The 20,347-nt window shown below is 31.9% G+C and overlaps 1 protein-coding gene across 2 annotated transcripts in view; it reads right to left on the minus strand.

The window, feature by feature from the left end:
- The window catches only part of PCDH10 (protocadherin 10), a 61,324-nt gene that overhangs the window by 36,998 nt on the left and 3,979 nt on the right, over nucleotides 1-20,347 (minus strand). For both annotated transcript variants that reach the window (XM_059168680.1, XM_059168688.1), the window contains exons 2-4: nucleotides 19,217-19,275; nucleotides 18,559-18,665; nucleotides 10,530-10,835 (exon numbers count right to left, since the gene is read on the minus strand). In XM_059168680.1, coding sequence (XP_059024663.1) covers nucleotides 10,530-10,835; nucleotides 18,559-18,665; nucleotides 19,217-19,275 — 472 coding nt within the window. The remainder of the gene's footprint in view (nucleotides 1-10,529; nucleotides 10,836-18,558; nucleotides 18,666-19,216; nucleotides 19,276-20,347) is intronic.

A 20,347-nucleotide genomic window follows, 5' to 3' on the forward strand; every position in this document is an offset into this window, starting at 1 on the left:
ATATCTTTCAAAATAATTAAGAAAGCACATGTTACTACTAGGTTTAAGGAAGTAGCCAACTTGGGGCACCTGCGTAGCTCAGTCGGTTTAAGCATCTGCCTTCAGCTCAGGTCATGATCTCAGGGTCCTGGAATCAAGCTTCCTGCTCCAGGGAGCCTGCTTCTCCTTCTCCCTGCTCTCTCTCATTATCTCTTTCTCTCTCAAATAAATACAATCTTTAAAAAAAAAAAAAAAAAAAAGAGGCAACTTAACGTTGAATCATTATTAATGTCTGTTTCATTTTTTTATTTAATCGTGAGCCATTTCACAGTAACTGATATCAAGGATTTTCCTTAAAATTCAGCAGAAGATAAAATGATACCACAAGTGGAGAATTCTGATTATAAGAGAAATAAAGCAGCTCAATGAAGATTCAGTATTTGACAAAGTCAGATATTTAAAATCTAGTCATCTGTCTTCCTTTTATTTATTATTATTATATACATTTTTAAGTTGTAACACATACTTTCAAAAGACATGATCTATGTTATATATTGCGTATCTTTCTACATATTTATAAATGTAATAGACATTTTATACTCGACGTTTGCCCTATACACATGACCGCAAATTTCCTTCTAAAACTATGATTTCTAAATTTCTGGTCCTGGATATTTAACCATCCTTTGCAATTCAATGTGAGGGGGACAAAAAAGGCTTTACGAATCCAATTTTTTCCCTTTCAAAATCCTTCAGGAATACAAGCCATCTACACGGAAACAGAAAGGGAAGGGAATGTATAAAAACCTAGGCTTTCTCACTTGCCTTTCCTTTGTCCTCCAGTAAAACCGAGCCTCATCCTCTTCACTCCTTCACCAGCCTCAGTGCTGGGAAAGGCGTATTCCGCAGGAAATACATATCAGGGCTAGAAAGTGCCATTCTACCAAATCACAGCTGACATATGCCTACGTTTGTAGTTTGTAAAGCTCTCTAGGTAAAGCGTTTCCACATCTCTCAGGAGCAAATACCAATGTCAGGGTCAGGATATTTCCCATAATGTGTAATTCACATCTCTCAGGATGCAATATAGATCCATTTTTTTCCTTTCTGCTCTCAATAAAGACAGATTAACTGATCCTTATCTATGTAGTATTTGTTTAAACACTTAACATTTGTTAAGTCACCTCTCCCCTTTTCTTCTCAATTCACAGTCCCTCAATCCTTTTAAACTCTCTTTAGATATGCCATTTTCCAAAAGGTTAATCTCTTTATTTTAGTAAGTCTCCTTTTAGCATCCTGAGTACCAATTTGCCACAATCCTCTAACCTAGACTCAAAGAAATGTGAAATACAGACATATAATCTGGTATTCAAATGAACATATTTAAATATTTGCTTTTATAAAATACCACTAAGTTAACAGATAATGTTTCCACAAATAAGAAAGATATAAAGACAGGTACCAAGCATTTGTGAAAAACTAGACATGGTAAGAATTCCAAAAATAGTTAAGAGCAATCATGTTCAAGGGGAGTACATGCTAACTAACTTGTCTTTTTAGTTTACATATTGGTGTATTTTAGGCTCTGCTGATTGCTTTTCCTATATTATCAGAGAGAATATCTGGCTATTATATTTTAGTGAAACAAAAATATTCTATTTCATTTATTCAATTATATAAATTCAAAAACCCAGAAAACTTCATTTTTAGTTTGAGGTCAGGATAGTGACACTTCCTGGGGTGGTAGTAGAAGAGGACAGAATACAGGGTTTTTTGAGGTACTTTTTGAAGTACTAGGACTTTTTGGCTACTGGACATGGTACCAAGTTAATGTTGGGATCACTGATTATACAAGTGAGCTTATTTTGTGAAAACTTATGTTATACATTTGTGATTTCTACACCTTTCTACGTGTATTTTATACTTTAATAAAAATTTAAAAATAAAAAACTAAAAATGGGTTGCTATGTATGGAGTTTATTTTAATTATGAATCAAGTTAATAAAATGTAGGTAATATTAATAATATTTATGAGAAAATTATAAATAATAAATGTAAAAGTAAATAATATTTATGAAACAACTATGGGAATTTGAATAATAATGTGACAACCAATGATAGTAAGAACTTTCCTTAAAGAAATACTGTTCTTGTGGTTATGTTAAAAATAAACTTAATCTTTAATAAACATATGCTGAAATATTAATGGAGTAAGCTGTAGGATCTCTGGATTTGCTTGAAAAATCTAAGTGAAAAGATAGTGTTTTAGCATTTGGATGAAACAAGTATGGCCAAGAATTGATCATTGTTCAGGCTGGAGAATATGGAGAGTTTAGTACTACTCAATTTTTGTATATGCATGAAATTATCCATCATTTTTATGTTTAAAAGTATAATTTAGTAGAACTCTGTGGGTTCTACGTAGTATTGTTTTCTATTACCTTTGTTCTTATCAAAAAGATTGAGGTAATTCAAGAATCAAGATACAGCTATCAAAACATATCTTGATTTCATGACCTTCAATATAATCATCTGATGAGTACTTCTCTGGCAAATAAATCTTAAACCCACACCACCAGTGACTAGCAAAAGGACTAGTTTTGGCATTAGGTTTATTAACAGTAGGGAAGAAAGAACACAATAATTTCATATTAATTTTATAGGTCAGCCTCCAGATTTTCTATGTTTTGTAAGAATGAAACGACAGCAACAGTTAAACTATTTAACATTCACCTTCATATCTATGGACCAATTCCTAACACTATTTTGATTAAACCTACATGGGAAATGTTTTATCTTATATACACGATCAAGTGTATTCCAGAAACTTATTATGTACACTTTATATACTGTTGTCATTGTTGACTCAGAACTTTCTACCAGGTGTCGCACTTTGAGACAAAAACCAATGTTATGTTTAGTGAGCTCACAAAGACTCCCTTCATTATGGCTATTCTTTATCCAGCATGATTCAAAATTAAACTCAAGAAATATATATTTGATACTGATTTTATTTATGTATTTCTCCCCGGCTTGGGTCTTTTTTCCTTTTTAAGACACTTATTTGAAAATCATAACAAAGAATATTTACAAATAACACTTTTTATGAATAATGCAGTCTTTATCTAACTTGCAGCTGAAATACAGTCATTGGCATAAAATGAATCTTACACCACTAGATGACAAACTAACTCACTTGTCTAGTACGTGTAAGATACACCATTGAATATCCAACACAGGTAATACTGAAATCTAGGGTAGGATTGTGTCTAATAGCAGCATGAAAAGAGGAAAAAAGTCCTACTTATTATAACATATTTACAAACAGTAACAATAATGTTTTCCTCAGGATATAGGCCTCTATTTCCTCCACACTGTCATGATTAATTTTACTATAATACACTGATTCTCAAAAAGTACAATCAGCATCTTAAAAATAAAGAAACAGACCAAAATTTATTACATCACTTATCTGTTTCTCAAAAACCACTATTCTGATGTTTAGCAGCTTCTGATAATGAAGGAACCATTACTTAATCATGCTAAAATAATAGGGAGATAAAATTAAAAATTAAATCATATTAAAAATATAATGTTTCTATATGAGATATCTATATGCACAAATGTATCCACACAACAGAATCATGAAATGGAACACAGAAAATATGTTTACAATCACCTGTCCAATTCAATGATTTAAAAGCTATCATTGATAATTTTTTTGTCACTGATAATTTAATAACACTCTACAGATTATGGAAGTTTTGTAATAACACTCTACTGTACAGATAATGGAAATGTTGAAATTAAATTCGCATATAATCTTTTCAATCTCATAGCTAAAAGAAAGATATTCCTACGAAAAAGAAAATGGTATGTGCCTAGGTATAATGTACAAGTATAATGTCATAAATGTACTGATGAAAGATTCAGAAATAAAACCCTGACTTTTATCTGTGAAAATTTCTAGTTTATAATTTGTCCTTATCCATGTCCTTTGGTGTTTAATTACATTTGGGATTCAGTGTTTTCAAATCCTCCATGCTGTCCTCACCTAAACTGATGTAGGTGATTAGGGACCACTAATGAAGTCATTAGGGAGTCTTATTGGATCTCGATAGAAAACTTCCAAGATTTTTATTATACTTTGGGAAACATTAAATTGACTCCCATTATGCTGAGTTTAGTCCTAATTTGATAGTATTATTTAATCCTGAACAATGAACCTCACAGTCCAAATTTCCAAGCTATATTGTCTAAATGATGCTATCTAATTCCTATTAAAAGGACTTTAGAAGAAGCAGACTCACCCAAAAATTGTCTGGCACATTGAGTATTAAATAATGTTTAATGATGCTTATAAGCAATTGAATTTATATATTCCAGATTCTTTACTTTACTTAATGCATTTGAATTTTGACCCACACATCTTCAGTATGATGAGCCAGGGGAAAAAAATCCCAAGTAGATAATCCTTTTCATTGAATAATTCTATTTATATTTTAATTGATAATCTTCCTTTGTTAGGATCACATGATGGGCAAGTGCTTATATGGATTTACTTCCAATTACAAAATAAGAAAGAAGATGGAAATGATCTGTAATATAAAATGAGGTATATAAATAATATTAACATGCTAAATGTTAGCTCAATAAAATGCAAAGTATACATGAAATAAACTTCTTTAAATAGTAGATGGAGACTCATATACTAAGGATTATAAAATATTGAGTAAAGATATTAATTACCTCTTTCAATTAAGTCTTCTCTAAAAACCTTAAATATATTTTTTATTTAGCCAAGTATCTGTCAGTTCAAAAATATAATTAATAACATGCAAATAAATAATTCCTACATGGGAATTATATAAGAAAAATAAGTAACTACACTAGATGAAAATTTGTATCTATTAGCTTTACAAAGAAGTGAAAGATAAGACCTAAACTATGAAAGCTGCTAGTAAGTAAAATATGTCAAGGAAAGATTATCTCAAAGATCTGGTACGAAAGGGAGTATTTAAATTCTAAGAGAGTTAACAAGTATGAAACAAATTTAACACCTTTTTAGAATATAAGTTTTTAGAATGAATCAAAAGGTGTTTAAAATCTCAGAGTATTGAAAAACTCCATCATATTTTACAAAGCACCTTGGATATGTGCATATCAATATTTTGAATGAGTTCACAATCTCTTTCCCGTTATAAAAACTTGTAGTATTGTAATAGCCACGAGAGAAGGATAACTAATTTAAAACATATTTTAAAAATTGGAAGAAAATAAAGTTTGCTTAGAGATGAAAAAAACAAAACAATACTGTGTACAGACGTGTGTGTGAATGATAGTATAATGACAGCATTAAAGATTATTTGGGTACTTCAAAATACTCATTCAGCCATTCATTCATTTTTTTATCACATAATTTTTTAGCATTTATAACATGCATAGCTGGATAATGAGTCTAAATACGCCAAGAGAGTATTGGATACCAACCAGTTCCAATGCACCCAAAGGCACAGGTTTTAAATGACAGGTGATAAGTCACTGAGAAGCACTGATGTCTGAAAGTGAACAAAATGCTTACAGAAATTGCCAGATGTGTAGATGCAAAATGAACATCCACCTCAGAAGGATTTTTATAGCTTTCACTTGAAGTCGTATTAATTGAGGTAGACCATTACTGAACAACTACAGAAGAAATAAGATAATGTGATAATATCTCAGTTATCTGGAGTTACAGGAAGGTTCCAAGCAGCTGTTGCATCAGCTAACTGCAGTAAGAATACAAATCATGAATAGATTATCATTTTTCAAAGAAGTAAAATATAAAATTCAGTGAACATTAAATCTAACAGTAGATATACAGAGAATATGAACTGGGATTGGGTTTTTTCCTGACCCTGAGTTATCATTTATTTCCTGCTCACAAAACTGAGGTGAGTAAACTACTTTAATTATGAGAGATCAATTCTTAATTACTAAACAAAGGAATTTAATGAAAAACAGAAGGACTGGTGTGATTCAAAGACCAGGGATTTGTCACAAAGATTTAAACTAAAAAAGTGAGAAAGTTAGGTTCACAAATCTAGAGCTATTCTTATAAAGAAGAGTGAGAGAAGCGAAAGCCTCAGAAATAAGATATTATTAAAAAGTAACACAACTTGAAGAAAAAGGGAACATATGTACTAAAATTAACATATGTACTAGGAAAATAATATCCTGAAAAAGATGTCCATTCATTTAGTGATGTATGGACCTAGAGACAGATGTTAAAAAGGCCCTGTATAATAATGCTTATTTATGGACTTCATTATTTGATAAACTGATGCTATGTTTATGACGTTACAGGAATATAGAAATCCCAGAGAAAACATATACAAGGATTTGTAAATATGAGGGTAATGTGTACCAATAAGAAAAGTTGTTTTATTTTGAATCTTATGTATGCTCTTACCAAACTATTGAGTTAAATTACAAAAACGCACAGAAGGCAGATTGAGACAATGAAGGGATTGTTATTTTAAAACATGCTCTACAATTTTAATCAACTAAAAACTTGAAGTGCACCATAGAAATAACATAGATGCCCAAAAGAACTTTCTCAAAATGATGTTTATTGAAAAAAGTCTAGGTAAAATGTCAGCAATTTTTCAAATGGGATGGTTCAAAGTTCCGACATCTTTTCTTGTGTTATGTTAAGATTGAGTTGAATTGAAGTTTCAAAAGGACTCAAAAAGTAGGCAAAAATAAAATTAGGTCAGGAGAAAACCAGTAATTTTTTGGAACACACCGACTAGTCTAAATGCTGTGTAATGTGAACAGAGGATGAACCATGACACTTCAATAAATAGTTCCCTACAGCCCTGTGAGTCTAGAAAATTTCATGGATTAAGGGTTTAAAAAATTATTATGTCAATGTATGTTTTTCATTTCGTTCAGTATAATTTATTACTGTATGACCCTTTAAATAAATGAAAGAAGGATTTTTCACAAATGTATTTTAGGTGAAATTTCATTTTATTTGACTTTTGATTGTTGTCAATTCTTAGGCACTGATTAGGTTTATTGACAAGAAATCAGCAAGTTTCCAATGAACCCTTACACCTTTATTACTGTACTGTTTATGCTGATTAGAACCAAAAGATATGCTTATTTACTAACAAAAGTTGTAAGCAATGATGTTCAAAATGTGAAGTCAAAATCATAAGTAAAAATGATTGCAAGAGTCCTATTTAGGTGTTGTGTTAACTATTGGGTTTTTCTAAATTTTCTTAATAATATAGCTTTTATGTATTATATTCTTGAACTTAAATCATTTTTATGTTCCTTATTTTTTCTGTATAACGTTGTGTCATTTGAAATACTGTTATTTTAAATAAGATGTCTATAATACTAAAGAAATTCTTGAATTCTTCACAATAAAATGTGGTATTATTTTTAAACTCCAGGTAATATTTTTTTCATGTTTTATTTTAATAAGTGCGAAAAACAGTGATTAATTTTTATTAAAAGTTAAGGTGATATTTTAGTATTTTTTATGACTTTGAAAAGGTAAAGCTACGCTAAAATTCACTCGCACTTTAAGGTAAGTCAAAACACTGAGTTTTGAATACAACCATTTTTTACACGTTTGTATTTATTTCTTTAATCTTTCAGTGTATCCCTTCGGTTTTCATCAAAGTATTAACAAATTACGACATTATAACAAAAATAAGAACAAGCATGCTCATAGTGCTTGTGACTAACCAGTTTGAATTGCTATTCTTGATTTAAAAAATAACTTCCATTTCATTAAATGCATCATCTTTGTGGATCTTTCCCTACACATTATAAAAAAAAGAAAAAGGAAACATAGTTGTATTTGGGCATTTTAAAAAACACAAACTGTTTTTTAGCATGTGCATACACGTGCTTTTGTGTAGAAGTTGGTTCCTTGTGATTTTTAATTTTAAATTTGATAATCAGAAGTATAGAAATGGGAAGTTCCTGGATATAGACAATGATTTCATTTGTATTATTAAGCATTATCATTTCCTGATCATTTTATAAATGACAGTGGTAGCTTCATTAGGCTTTATCTTTAGAGCTCTACAAAAATAAATATTCAGCTACTTTCTTCAGATTAAGTAAACTTTATATTCACTAAAAAAATAAATGCATGTCCAACAAAAGAAAACTACTACTCCAATAATTATTTAGGCATTCTGGTTAAAAACAAGTTATAGGTGCCAAGTTCTTAGTTTAATTATGTAAGGGACATTCTTTTCAATGTAGAAGGTGAGAATATTTCCATGCCTGATGATAAATAGTACAAGTATTAACAACTATTCTCATGTGAATTTGGAGGGCAAAATGGTCAGGGATGTTATTTGTAGTTTATACCATCAAATTAACCATAAAATTGTCTATGTCTATTAAATCAGAACCATGATATAATTTTTAAGATAATTGTGTGAGTCTAAGACAGCATTAAACCCTGAAAGCTGAAGTTCTATGAAGAACTAAGGATAGTATAAGTAAAAACAACAAAATACTTCTATTTCTGCTTATTTTTCAGCCAGGTCACACTTCATCCCAAACCCTAAATTTTAAGTGGTGTGAGTTGGCTAACACAGAAAAAATAAAATAGTTTTTAAAACCTAACTTATTTTACCATTTCTGCATCATGTGCAAACAAATTTTAATTTTCTTAATTAAATAAAATATGCATTCTTTGATTTCTAGCAACACATATAACTATTTTAGGCTATTTGAAATCACTAATGTGTGCAGATGTGTGAGCTAAACTTTAGGACTCAAGCATCCAAATTTCATCATAGTTACTATGTTTGACATTTCAACACTTCCCTTAAGTATATGTGCTCTCCTTGTATTTTTTAACTTCGAAAGATAAAGCAAAACAAGTATCAATAGTTTATAGAGAGCATAGTTTAGGAACAACTATTTATACTCAATACAATATACAGCATACATATTGTATTTATACAATTATATTTATACTCCTAATAGTTTAGGAGCAATTATTTGGTTCTGAAATGCTAAAATACTTACTATATCATGTGTGGGGTAATGGTATTTCTGAGTAATTTGAAAAGTTAGGGGCGATCCTTCATAAAACAGTTTAATCATTGTTGCCATCACAATGTATATATCCTGTGGCAGATCTATTCCGTTATTCATAGGACTTATCAATGTCTAGAGTAGCAATCTTGTCCCCAATGCATTCAATGAAATGCCTTTCATCTTTACATTCACAAGAGCTAAAATATATGTTCTTCTAGCTTTTTTCTTTCCTTTCAGTATTTTTTCGATTTCCTCCCATCCATAAATCATAAAAGAAATGACACATCAGCAATCTGTCTCATTTTTGTTCCTAGCTTATGATTCTATGACTTTTTACACTAGAAGAGGAAAGAAAGAAAACATCATGTATGTTGGAGCTGCTATTTAAGATAAAAGTCATCTTTTGACTGAGTTTTTATGAGCTTCACCTTTATCAAACATTAGTTTATATGGTTCGACCAACCTATTGAATTGTCAGTGGCATTTACCCATTAACTAAGGAAAAGATAACTATGTAGTAGAGAATATAGGATTGTTTCATTGCCAAGATCCTCAAAGGAAATACACTACAAAATCTCTAAGCATTTTTATTTTCACAATGGTCGTATAAAATAATCCACTTAGAGAATATGGTCCCAATATTGAAAGAGCTGAATACAGGTTTCAATGTCTCCATGTTAGAAGAACATATTATTTTAAGTAAATGAAGATTATTGCTTTATTTCTATGTTTCCTTCACATAGTTCCTCTGAGTCTGATCAGAGACTTACTCCATATCAACATATTTCTAAATTACATTGAATGACCAAAGTGATGGCTGCACTGATTTCCTAACGTAGCCTAAAATGTTTAATGTCACTATGGAAAAAGGATGATTATGTGATAATGCTGGCATCAAAAAAATAAATAAATAAAATCTCACAGTGACTCAAGTGTCAAGAGATGTTCTTCCATCTTAATTAAGCCCTTCAAAACACATGGAAATCGGGGCGCCTGGGTGGCTCAGTGGGTTAAAGCCTCTGCCTTCGGCTCAGGTCATGATCCCAGGGTCCTGGGATCGAGCCCCACATCGGGCTCTCTGCTCAGCAGGGAGCCTGCTTCCTCCTCTCTCTCCCTGCCTGCCTCTCTTGCCTACCTGTGATCTCTGTCTGTCAAATAAATAAATAAAATCTTAAAAAAAAACCAAAAAAACACATGGAAATCAAGTAAACAAGAGATCAATATTCAAAGGAAATATGAAACACATTTGAAAATGTTTTCAGCATCAAAAGTTATGTTTGATTGTTGTCAACAACCATGTCCTAACACAGGAACCTGTCTTCCTGATACGTATATTCATTTTTCCATAGTAAAGTGCTGCCTACATCCAAGAGTCACTTTTATCTTGTTTTGGAAAACAACCTGAACTCTATTTTTACTAAGAAGAATGGCATGTTGAACTTATTCCCTCAAAGGGAATACTTTGATAAAGCCTTTTATGTAATACTTACTCAAATATGGTGGTTTGTAAGGCGCTCGAGTATTAGACAGCAGTCCATCCAGTTCCTTCCTCTCCAGAGTGCTGTGAAGGGCCTTCTCTTTGCCAAAGGTGGAGAAAGACCTCTCGGTCCCAGGCTGGGCTTCTGGAGTTTCAAACACCTCAGTGTCTGGAACAGAGTCCATACCAGGAACATGCAGATTGCTGCGATAATCAGCAGCCTGGCGTCCATCAGCGGGGACAAAAGAAGGCATCCAGCACCGATCTGAGTGGCCCAGCGCTTTGCATTCCTCAGTGCAGTTCGAGAAGAGATCCATACCTTTAACCAGGGGAAAAAAAAAAAAAAAAGAAACTCCAGATTCAGGTTTCATTAATGTGAGAGTTTACAGGTAACATAAAGAGTTCTGGGTGAATGTGGTTTGCCCAAATTTTCTTGCCTTAACCTCATAAGAACCAAATATGTCTTTGTACTGTTTTCCAAAGGGTTAGACTTCTAGCAAAGAGGACCCTGAGATAGATGTTTCTAAAATTCTCTGAGTATTGGGAGAAAAGTCTGACCCTAAATTATTTAAGTAACTAGGGAATGGTGAGTAGAAAAAGGACAATTTTTTTTTTTTTAATCTCTGGTGAAATTCATAAGAGAGAAAAATGCACAGGGTAATTCTTTTATAATCCATAATCTCTAATGATGATAAGACATCCAACATTTTTTCTTCTTTAGAGACAAAAGCATCGAACTATGTGAAGCACAAATGATGATATATAGATTATGAAATCTGGATATGAAATAAAAAAGTGAAATTCAACAGAAATACAGCACTCAAATTGATAAACTCATAAATAACAAGAATGAAACACTACATGAGGGGCCAAAAGCATGCTTCCTAAGGTTCTCAGAAAATGACCCTAAAAGGTATATTTTAATGACATTCTGGTAGCCCATATTACTACAAACCAATTATCACTTACCACAGCAGACAAACCCAGAACAAACGACTGTAATTAGTGAAACCAGGGTAATCAAGTGTATTTTGAGTCAGGTACAGATACTATTGACAAATGCTTTATTACTTGTCCCATATTGGAAAAACACTTGTCCTAGTCAACAAAAGAACTGTTTCCCTACTAATCCGAGAATATTCAGATTTCAAATGAAATCTTCAAATTTCACTGTCTCCCACAGATTAACAAGATTATTCAACATTACCTGATTATGACTCAAGAAAGTTCAGTTTCTTAAGCAAAGCATAACAATTTTTGAGCATTATAGAATACTTTTTGATATTTATTTTGTTAAATACCCCACGCAGAAAAACAAGTACATAAACCCAAATCACATTTTAATATTTTTCTAAACATACCAACACATTTACTGTGCTTGTTTTTAAACAGGATCAATTTAAAGTAATTTGAGTGTGATTATTCTGTATAAAAGAAACTCTCAAATGAGTATAGATTTCTTTTTTTAACTGACAGATTAATATTTGTTTAATGAACCCATCTGATTGTTTCTTCTTATAAATACCATGAGCGATTTGAACTCTTGAGTCAGTTTTAGTTTATAAATTCCTGATGGTATTGTGTCACAAACTGCTTTACTTGTTTATGTGTGTATGGTAACATCTATATGAATAAAATATAGAAAAAAAATTTCAGAGTATTAATCGTCTAGATTATCCACAAGTATTTTGGAGTTCAGAACAGTGAACTATGTAAATTATGTTTAAAGAAATAAAACAAAGCTTCTTATCCTATATTAATCTCACTTTATTAATAGTTTAGTCACTTTATGACTTTTTTATTTTAAAGTAAACTATGTATAATGCCGAGTCTGACTTCGATTATAATGTTCCATTGATAATTGTCATGCATAAACCGGGAAATAAATTACTGATCAGTGAACTGTTGAGGAACTTAAAACGTGAGCTGAAACCAGGATAAGGACCCAGACTAAAAAAGCATGTAAAACAAGTCAATGTTTTTCTAGACACCAGAGTAGCTCAGTTTTTTTATCCAATTTCTTCAAGGAGTTATGTATAAAGGAAAAGAGTAAGGGAAGGACAATGTCCCTGATACAAATTGACATACAAAATCGGCAGAAGCTATAGAACCAGAGAGATTTGTATTTTGAATACTGTATACTGTACTAGAACTGCTCTGTATTTGCAGTGTGATAGAGAAAAGAAGAATTTTTGATAGATGGAACTACTGTTAAAAGTCCAATTATTATGAGCAATCATTTGTTTGTAAATTAAATTCAAGGCACTAAATTTGAAGTTGGTGGAATTAATTCAAATAGTAAGATCAAATTGTATTATTAGACCCTAATAAAGATGGGTATACAATGCAAATTTGGTGTTAATGCAAGTTTTCCTCACGTGGACTGATAAATATCATTTTAAATATATTACACAGAACCATTAATAATCTTCTAAGTCTTTTTGAGCACCTGTACCCAGACTCTCATATTTTTAAATATGATCATCTCTCTTATAGAAAGATTGTAATAAACTAGTCTCTCAACATTATTAAAATGTTTGATTATATTAGAAGTTACTTTCAGTAGGACTGGTTTTTATAGATAGTGTGTACGCAGCTCTGCCCATTTTTTTTCCTTGAAGCTAATGATTTTTCTGGTTTTTGGCTTCTTTAGTTATTAAAGGCTAGTTAAAATTCCCTTAGATGATGTAATCAAATTCTCATGAGTTAAGAAACTGTACAGAAAATATATCGTGTGCATAACAAGAAAAATGTGAAATATCATAAAGTTTTGTTGGAAGAATAATCTTACTTGACAGAAGAAAGAAAACACTTGTAAATAATGTTCTTAGTGTATTTATGAATTAGTACTTTTAAAGTGTGATTCCCATAGTAATAACACACAGCTTTATACGACCAGAATGAGAAATTTGGTGCCACAAATTGTGCATGAATATATTTCACCAGTTTTACTTATAAAACAAGTGTACCGATTTCTCATGAGGAAAAAAATATGAGACATACCAACAAAATTAAAAGAAAAATAAAAAACAGTACATCAATAAATTTCAAATCATTTGCCTTTTAGATAAATAGTTTGAGAACAGATAAATGTTCTTATAATCATTCCTCACTTCAGGGAGTCTCTAAAAGACTAACAGTATTTACCTTTTTTTTATTTATCCCCAGGCCCATTAAACATACTCTTTAATAACCAAATAAACAGAATTATATTTCAATTTTATTGTGATAAATTACATGATATACAGGAATGCCTGGTATTATAGGGCAGGTGACATATTAAAATGCATGCCTTTCACATTGCTCTTGGAATTTTTTAATATCTCAAATTGAAGTCCCAAGAGAAAATAAATTTAACTTGATTTTAGTTTTTCTTATTCAAATGCCCTTACTATAGAACCTATAAGATTTGTACAGCAGAAAAATACAGGCCAACCAAACCTCAGTTTTGAAGTTTTGGTATTTTCTAAGAAATATGTATATATATATATATATATATATATATATATATATATATATATATATATAATTTGAAATTTCTTCTCCTAGTTATTTATTTTTACAACTTCTCAGAAATAATCTGTTCTACAAGGCATGACAGCTGACGTGATAGACTGCCTGTTAATGCAAAGATATATTTAGACCAATTTTAAAATACATATTTTTTAACCAGCAAGTAACTTGTTCCTTATAGTCAGAGGCAGTAATAGTACCACTGAGAATGAATTGTCATTTCAAAAATATTATAATTGTATTCAATTTGTGCTGTTTTCTGATGAATGTACTAATATGAAGTTATGGGTACATTTCTTCCTCATGCACCAAAGTTTCATAAAAATGTTTAATTTTTCATAACATGATAAATTAATTTTAAAGAAAATCAATACTGAATTTTTTGAAGAAATTTCCAGTCCTCCTTTAACCACTTAGCACCAAAAAAATGGAGAGATATTAATTACAACCACAAAAGTTGCTATAATTTTTAGGAAAATATAGCTCATAGTCAGATATTTATCAGCATAATTCACTCGTGAAAAAGTCAAAACATGTACATTAAAATTTCTCCCTACTTATCATTTAAAATGTTTATATTTTTCTCTATTTTATCTAATATTTTGTCATATATTTTTCCAATTATAAATCTTTCTGTAACATCAATTGTAGTTCAGGTTTTCACCAGAAACCTGAATAAGCTTTTGAAAACAATCATGTAAATTCATTTTATTTGTAAGTCCAGACACTAATCAACAAGCATCTAAATTCTTACTGGAGTTGGGAAAGAGAAATTTGTACTTTTGATAAATCATAAATTGTCTTGTTGATAATGTAATAGTTGTGCAATGGCTGAGCACATTTCATGATATACTTTACCTACTAGTTTGAAGATACTGACGATTCAAATCATTTTATTTGTTTTTATGTATAGCCTAATATTGACCTGTATCATGTATCAAGCTCAAGAATTAATTAAAAAATAAACACACTTAGAAGCTAACTGTCGCTGAAAGAAGAATTTACAAGAACGAGTGACTTGACAACTTTCAGGTACACCACAACAAGTAACATTAACAGAATCACTTATTAGGGTTATCTTCTTCAATATGCTTTTTAAGAAGGAGCAATTAATTCCAGGGGTATGCATATTGCAAATATTTAAAAATGAGGCAAAAACCATTCTTACAACTGAATAAATCTCCTCAGATGTATCTGCAATAATGTTAAAATGTTTAAGAATATACAACTAAACTGTTTATATCAGTGTTGCAAATCACAAAAAAATTCTTTTAATCTAATAAGATACTAAACAAAAGTGAAACTATATTTCTTTTAAGTACACTTTGACTTTTTTTTTTTTTTTTTGGCTATTTGAGTTGTGATTAATCAGATTTTCCTCTTGTGATTTTCCTCTTTTATGCATATATTTACCACATCTCCCTGGACTTCTGCCATATCTAACCAATACATCAATAGTGCACTGAAAAAAACGGAAAGCACCTTGACAAGGCTATAGAAAGAAAATGCCACAGAGCAGTGGTCAAGCCGAAGAATTTCACACATGGAGCCAGGTGCAGTAGAAAACTGAAAAAGCTTATGTGATTCTCTGTGCAGCTGCCTCCGTGTTTAAAGCCCTTCTATGAACAAGATTGGTGACTGCAAATGGCTTAGAAAGGAGAAAAGCAATGGGGGTAAGGAAGAAAGAACAAAAAAGAAAACTATTCATAGAAGAATAAATAGAAGACATATCTAAATAAATAAATACAAAATAATGTTAACATAGGAAAAGAAATTGAGAAAAAACAGTAAGTAAAGAAGTTTAAACAGGTGAAGCACTAAGCTCAGTAGTATATATAATGTATGTAATATGGAATGAGGTACAGACTGAAAGACAGAAGTCAGGGTCTATGACTTTCTAGTATTATTTTTCCTTGATAACCTGGTGTTTTCCCCCTAAAAATTGCCTAAGTAAAATTTGTCATGGTATGAATTTTTTCCGTATCGTAAACCTGGAAATAGATGTGCTATGAATAATATTTCCTAAATATTACAAAATTGGAAGGTCATCAATACCTGGCTTTACAAGAAAATAAAACAGAGCTACTTATTCACCTGAAATGGGTTTAACTTTAAGGAAATATTACAGCTGCTTGCTATAAAGTTTATGGTACACAACATTAGTGTGAACTGGAGAAAGTCATAAAAGTAAATGTATTTCAATTTTCTGCATTTAGGGTTTTATACTTAAAAAAGAAAACACTTCAAAAGCATTCTTACAATAAAATTAGACATTAAATCTGATTGCTATTCAATACACAAAGGTGAGATTACTTCTTAACACAAATGTGTCATTACAATTCTCAAACAGCAATTATTGTGCTCAGTATGTTGCAACTGCCCTGGAACCACCAAAGAAATACAAAAATAAATTAATTCTGTAACACTTTTCATGTTTAAGAATGTAAAGGGATAGGGAAATGTTTTTTGCTATTGATAAAGAAAAATACAAACTGCCTTGCTTTTTAAAAATGTTTTCCAGGACACAATTTGGCATTTTCGTTTTTCTTTTAAATCTTTGACATCTCAAATAATTTGAAAGAAACATTACCAAAATGGCAACATTGAGTCTCTGAGAAATAAAATAGGTACTGGGAAGGCGCATTGATTAGAATCTATTCCCAACCATCTTACAAATTTAGCACTTTTTGCAGATGTTTATTCGTTTCTCTTTCTTTGGTTAGGTTATTATAGCTCATTATGTCTGACGGACTAAACTAATTAAAATGTTCATTGAGACTGGAGTGCTACAGAAAAAAACAAAGCAGGGGATGGGGGAGTGGGAAAAGAATAAAATGCACCCAAGGAAACATGCAGCAGATACTGTTTAAATATTAAACATTTTGTTTTAAAAGTTTAAAAAGGCTAACTTAAATTAGAAACCCTGAAAAACGAATGGGAATGAACAATTCTAAACATATAGCTTTTTAAAGATAACAATAAATCATATGCCATATATAGGCCAAAAATGAAAGGGACTTTGTACTCAAATATAAACTTCTGGCAAGATCTGGTTTGTTGTCAGGTTCCCAGACACTAAATAGATGCTCTGTTCACTTAGCGTGAAGGCCCGCAAGGGGCAGGGACCTCCGGGGATTCTTGGCAGTTCTCAAGTCTCATTAGGTCTGCATATTAATGACTTGCAGCAATATAAAGAGACCCTTGAGCAGCCTTTTTTCCCCCCTCCTCCTGCCTGTGTTTCCCAAGGCTAAGGCAGCCTCAGACACAGCACACATTAGCCAAGTGAGAGGCTTGCAGTAACCACTGCTGCCAGGAGACCATGGGCGGGTACTGCCCTTTGACACACTGCCTCAGCACCATTCAGAGGTCCACCAAGTGTGTTAAGGAATGTGTGCTCTAGGACCAAGGTTACCTTGAAAATGAGGGCTCTATCTCTCTGTGGTTACATCATTAACCAAAATGAAGCTCAAAATCAAGTGAACAGAGTTGAATCTAGAGATGGCCCAGTGATAGACATTTTTATAAGTTATAAAGGTTAACTTGCCTTTCTATTTCTTTATGTGTCAGAAAAACACAAAACTCAATCAAAAAATAAAAAGTAAAAAAAAAAAATCAAAAAGCACCTTTCTTAGTTGAAATGCAAATGAAGGGGGAAGAAAATTCAACCATTGTGAAATCATTTTCATCATTATAAGGTATATGTTTTATTTTTAAAAGTGTTTTCTTTACGGATTAGTAAACAGAGTTATCAGCATCTTATAAAATTTAACAGTTAAATTTATATAGAAAAAAGTAAAATAAACAATGTAAAATATATGCATTATACTGCAACCCCATCAGGGGGTATCATTAGCCTTACATACAAATACACATGAGAGTCAACACTTGACAGGTCAGGGACCCTGTTGAAAATATGGGGAAGCCTAGGATGCCTGAGAAAATACACATTATGAAATGTTTACTAATGACCTGAAAGCTAAGAACCCAGCATTGGAAATCTTGCTTTCAGCCTATTCATGACTTTTAATCACCATTCCTTCTCTCATTCAATACTCAGTGGCTTACAAAATGCATTGCTCTCAAAAGGAATAAATTTGGATTCTATTTCCCAATCACCACTTATTCTCTGTGATTTTGTGCAGGTCAATTAATTTCATTCATCTTCAGTTACCTCATCCATAAACAAGTCTAATAATACCTTACTTGACTGAAGACTGAGGCCTGACCAGGTGAGAAATCTATAGGGTTTTTTAATGCAATATGATTACACTAAAGAACATTGCATAAGAAAGAAATAGCTCATTTTCTATCATATTTCACAACGCATCTCTAACTTTACCCAAAGGAACATTAGATTTTTATAATCCCCCTTGAATATACAATTATCAACATAGGATGACACCATTTTCCTGTGGACTTACCAACCATGAACCTACAGAAAATTACCCGGGACATCATTCTTTCTAGATTTACTTTTAACAACGACAACAACAAACTAAAAGTCAGCATTGCCTTTTGAACACACTTACCAGCTGACTGGCCGCGGTTGGTGGCATCATGATCACTATCTCCCTGTTCACTGTCTCCATGACCACTGTCCTTAGAGCTTACTATGTCAGCTTCCTGGAATGCAGAACTAGAAGTACAAAAACGTGAATATTAGAATAAAAAATGTGAAGAAACACAGAAAACATTCTTCTGCCACCACATGGTCACCAATGGTGCTGCAGATTCATAAACCTCTCAGTTGGCTTTATTTCTGCAGAAAGCTAGTTTTCATCACTTTAAGCCTAATTCTTTAAAACTGAGCAGAACAGTCAGTTCGAGCCTTTAAGACATGTCACTTTAGTCATTCTATGATTAGCGTTATGCATATGTGTATATCATTTTCATAAAAGAGAGTATATATCCACCTGGAAAAGGGAGGCTATCAGAAGCAGTGTAGGAGTATAAATTGATAAAATATTAAAATATTTAAATATATTCAGTAAGTTTTATATAGATGAATTATATCCATATTTTTAATGTATTGTCTAGGAACCCCAACATAATCAGTATTTATGTTCTGACCTAGCTGGAGATGCTTTATACGTCTTATATTTTAATATTGGACAATACACCTAATTCCTAATTTTAGTAGGTAGTAAACTGTCCACACACGGCTAGGGGGAAAAAAAAAGTCCATACCTGTTAACTCGGCGAGGTCTGTCAACTAGATAGCTGAGCTCTGCTCGCTGGTGTTTAGTCTAGAAAAAAAATAAATAAATCAAGAGCATTTGAATGCTAAGGGCTTAACTAATAGTCTTCTTCTGAGGTTAGGAACTGAGTCTAATTTAAGTAATTGTGTGGAGTTTTATGTATTTTCAAGCTGTTCTAAGACCTCATCCTAGTGATTACTGGGTAAGGTAAGGGCAAAATGCAGAGACATGTCAGTCTAGATTTTCAGTAAAAGTTAAAAAAAATTGCAAAAATAAAAGGCCAATTTTAAACGTGTGTGTGCATGTGTGTGTGTCATTAAGGAGAGAATGCAAATGACCTCATAGCTAGGGCTCATAAACTAATAGAGTTTATTTTATTCTATCCCTAATAGAATCAACCTAGGTATACTCTCCAGTGGCCTAAAAAAGTGTTTAGGTGCATACTGGTTTGACACAAGAAAAACAGCACGCTCAATAAGAAAAAGTTTGGATATTTTATGGAATTATTTTGTTGTTTATTTTCAAAATGTGCTTAAGATACAAATGAGCTGTACAAATATTCATGAAAGTCAATTAATAATATCTAAGACTCAAATAAATAAAATAACCTGCCAGGAAAGGAATTCATAATCCCCCTCCAAACACCCTCTGCATTTTCCTCCCCACCTCCACCATCCACACACCTTTTCTGCTCCAAACCTTCTTGTACATAAATCAACTCTGTTCTCCCCCTCCCTCCCTCCTTCCAACTTTGCCACTTCTCCATTTTTAAAAAGAAATCAGAATTGACAAGCCAAATTCTTCGAGGAAGAAAGCCAACAGCAGTGATTTATCAAGAACAGTGGCAAAATGTGATTATTAGCTAAAAGATGTATTTAAGGTAACACTTGTTTAAGCCTTTTGTTAGTTTACGCTTACAGGGATTTGTGCCAAAGCAACTTCATTCAAATTCACACTGTGTGGGCGTTGGACTTGAGGAGCGTCTGTAAATGCTGTCCAGAGCAGAACTGAAGGCTTTTCTGCAACCCGAGTTCAGAGGACAAGGATCTGATAACTTATTCACTAAAACATGCATTTGAATTTAGACAACTGTGCGAAGTTAAACAATCTATAGCTTACT

Source organism: Mustela lutreola, chromosome 1 (assembly GCF_030435805.1).
Source record: "Mustela lutreola isolate mMusLut2 chromosome 1, mMusLut2.pri, whole genome shotgun sequence".
In the NCBI taxonomy this organism is placed as follows: domain Eukaryota; kingdom Metazoa; phylum Chordata; class Mammalia; order Carnivora; family Mustelidae; genus Mustela; species Mustela lutreola.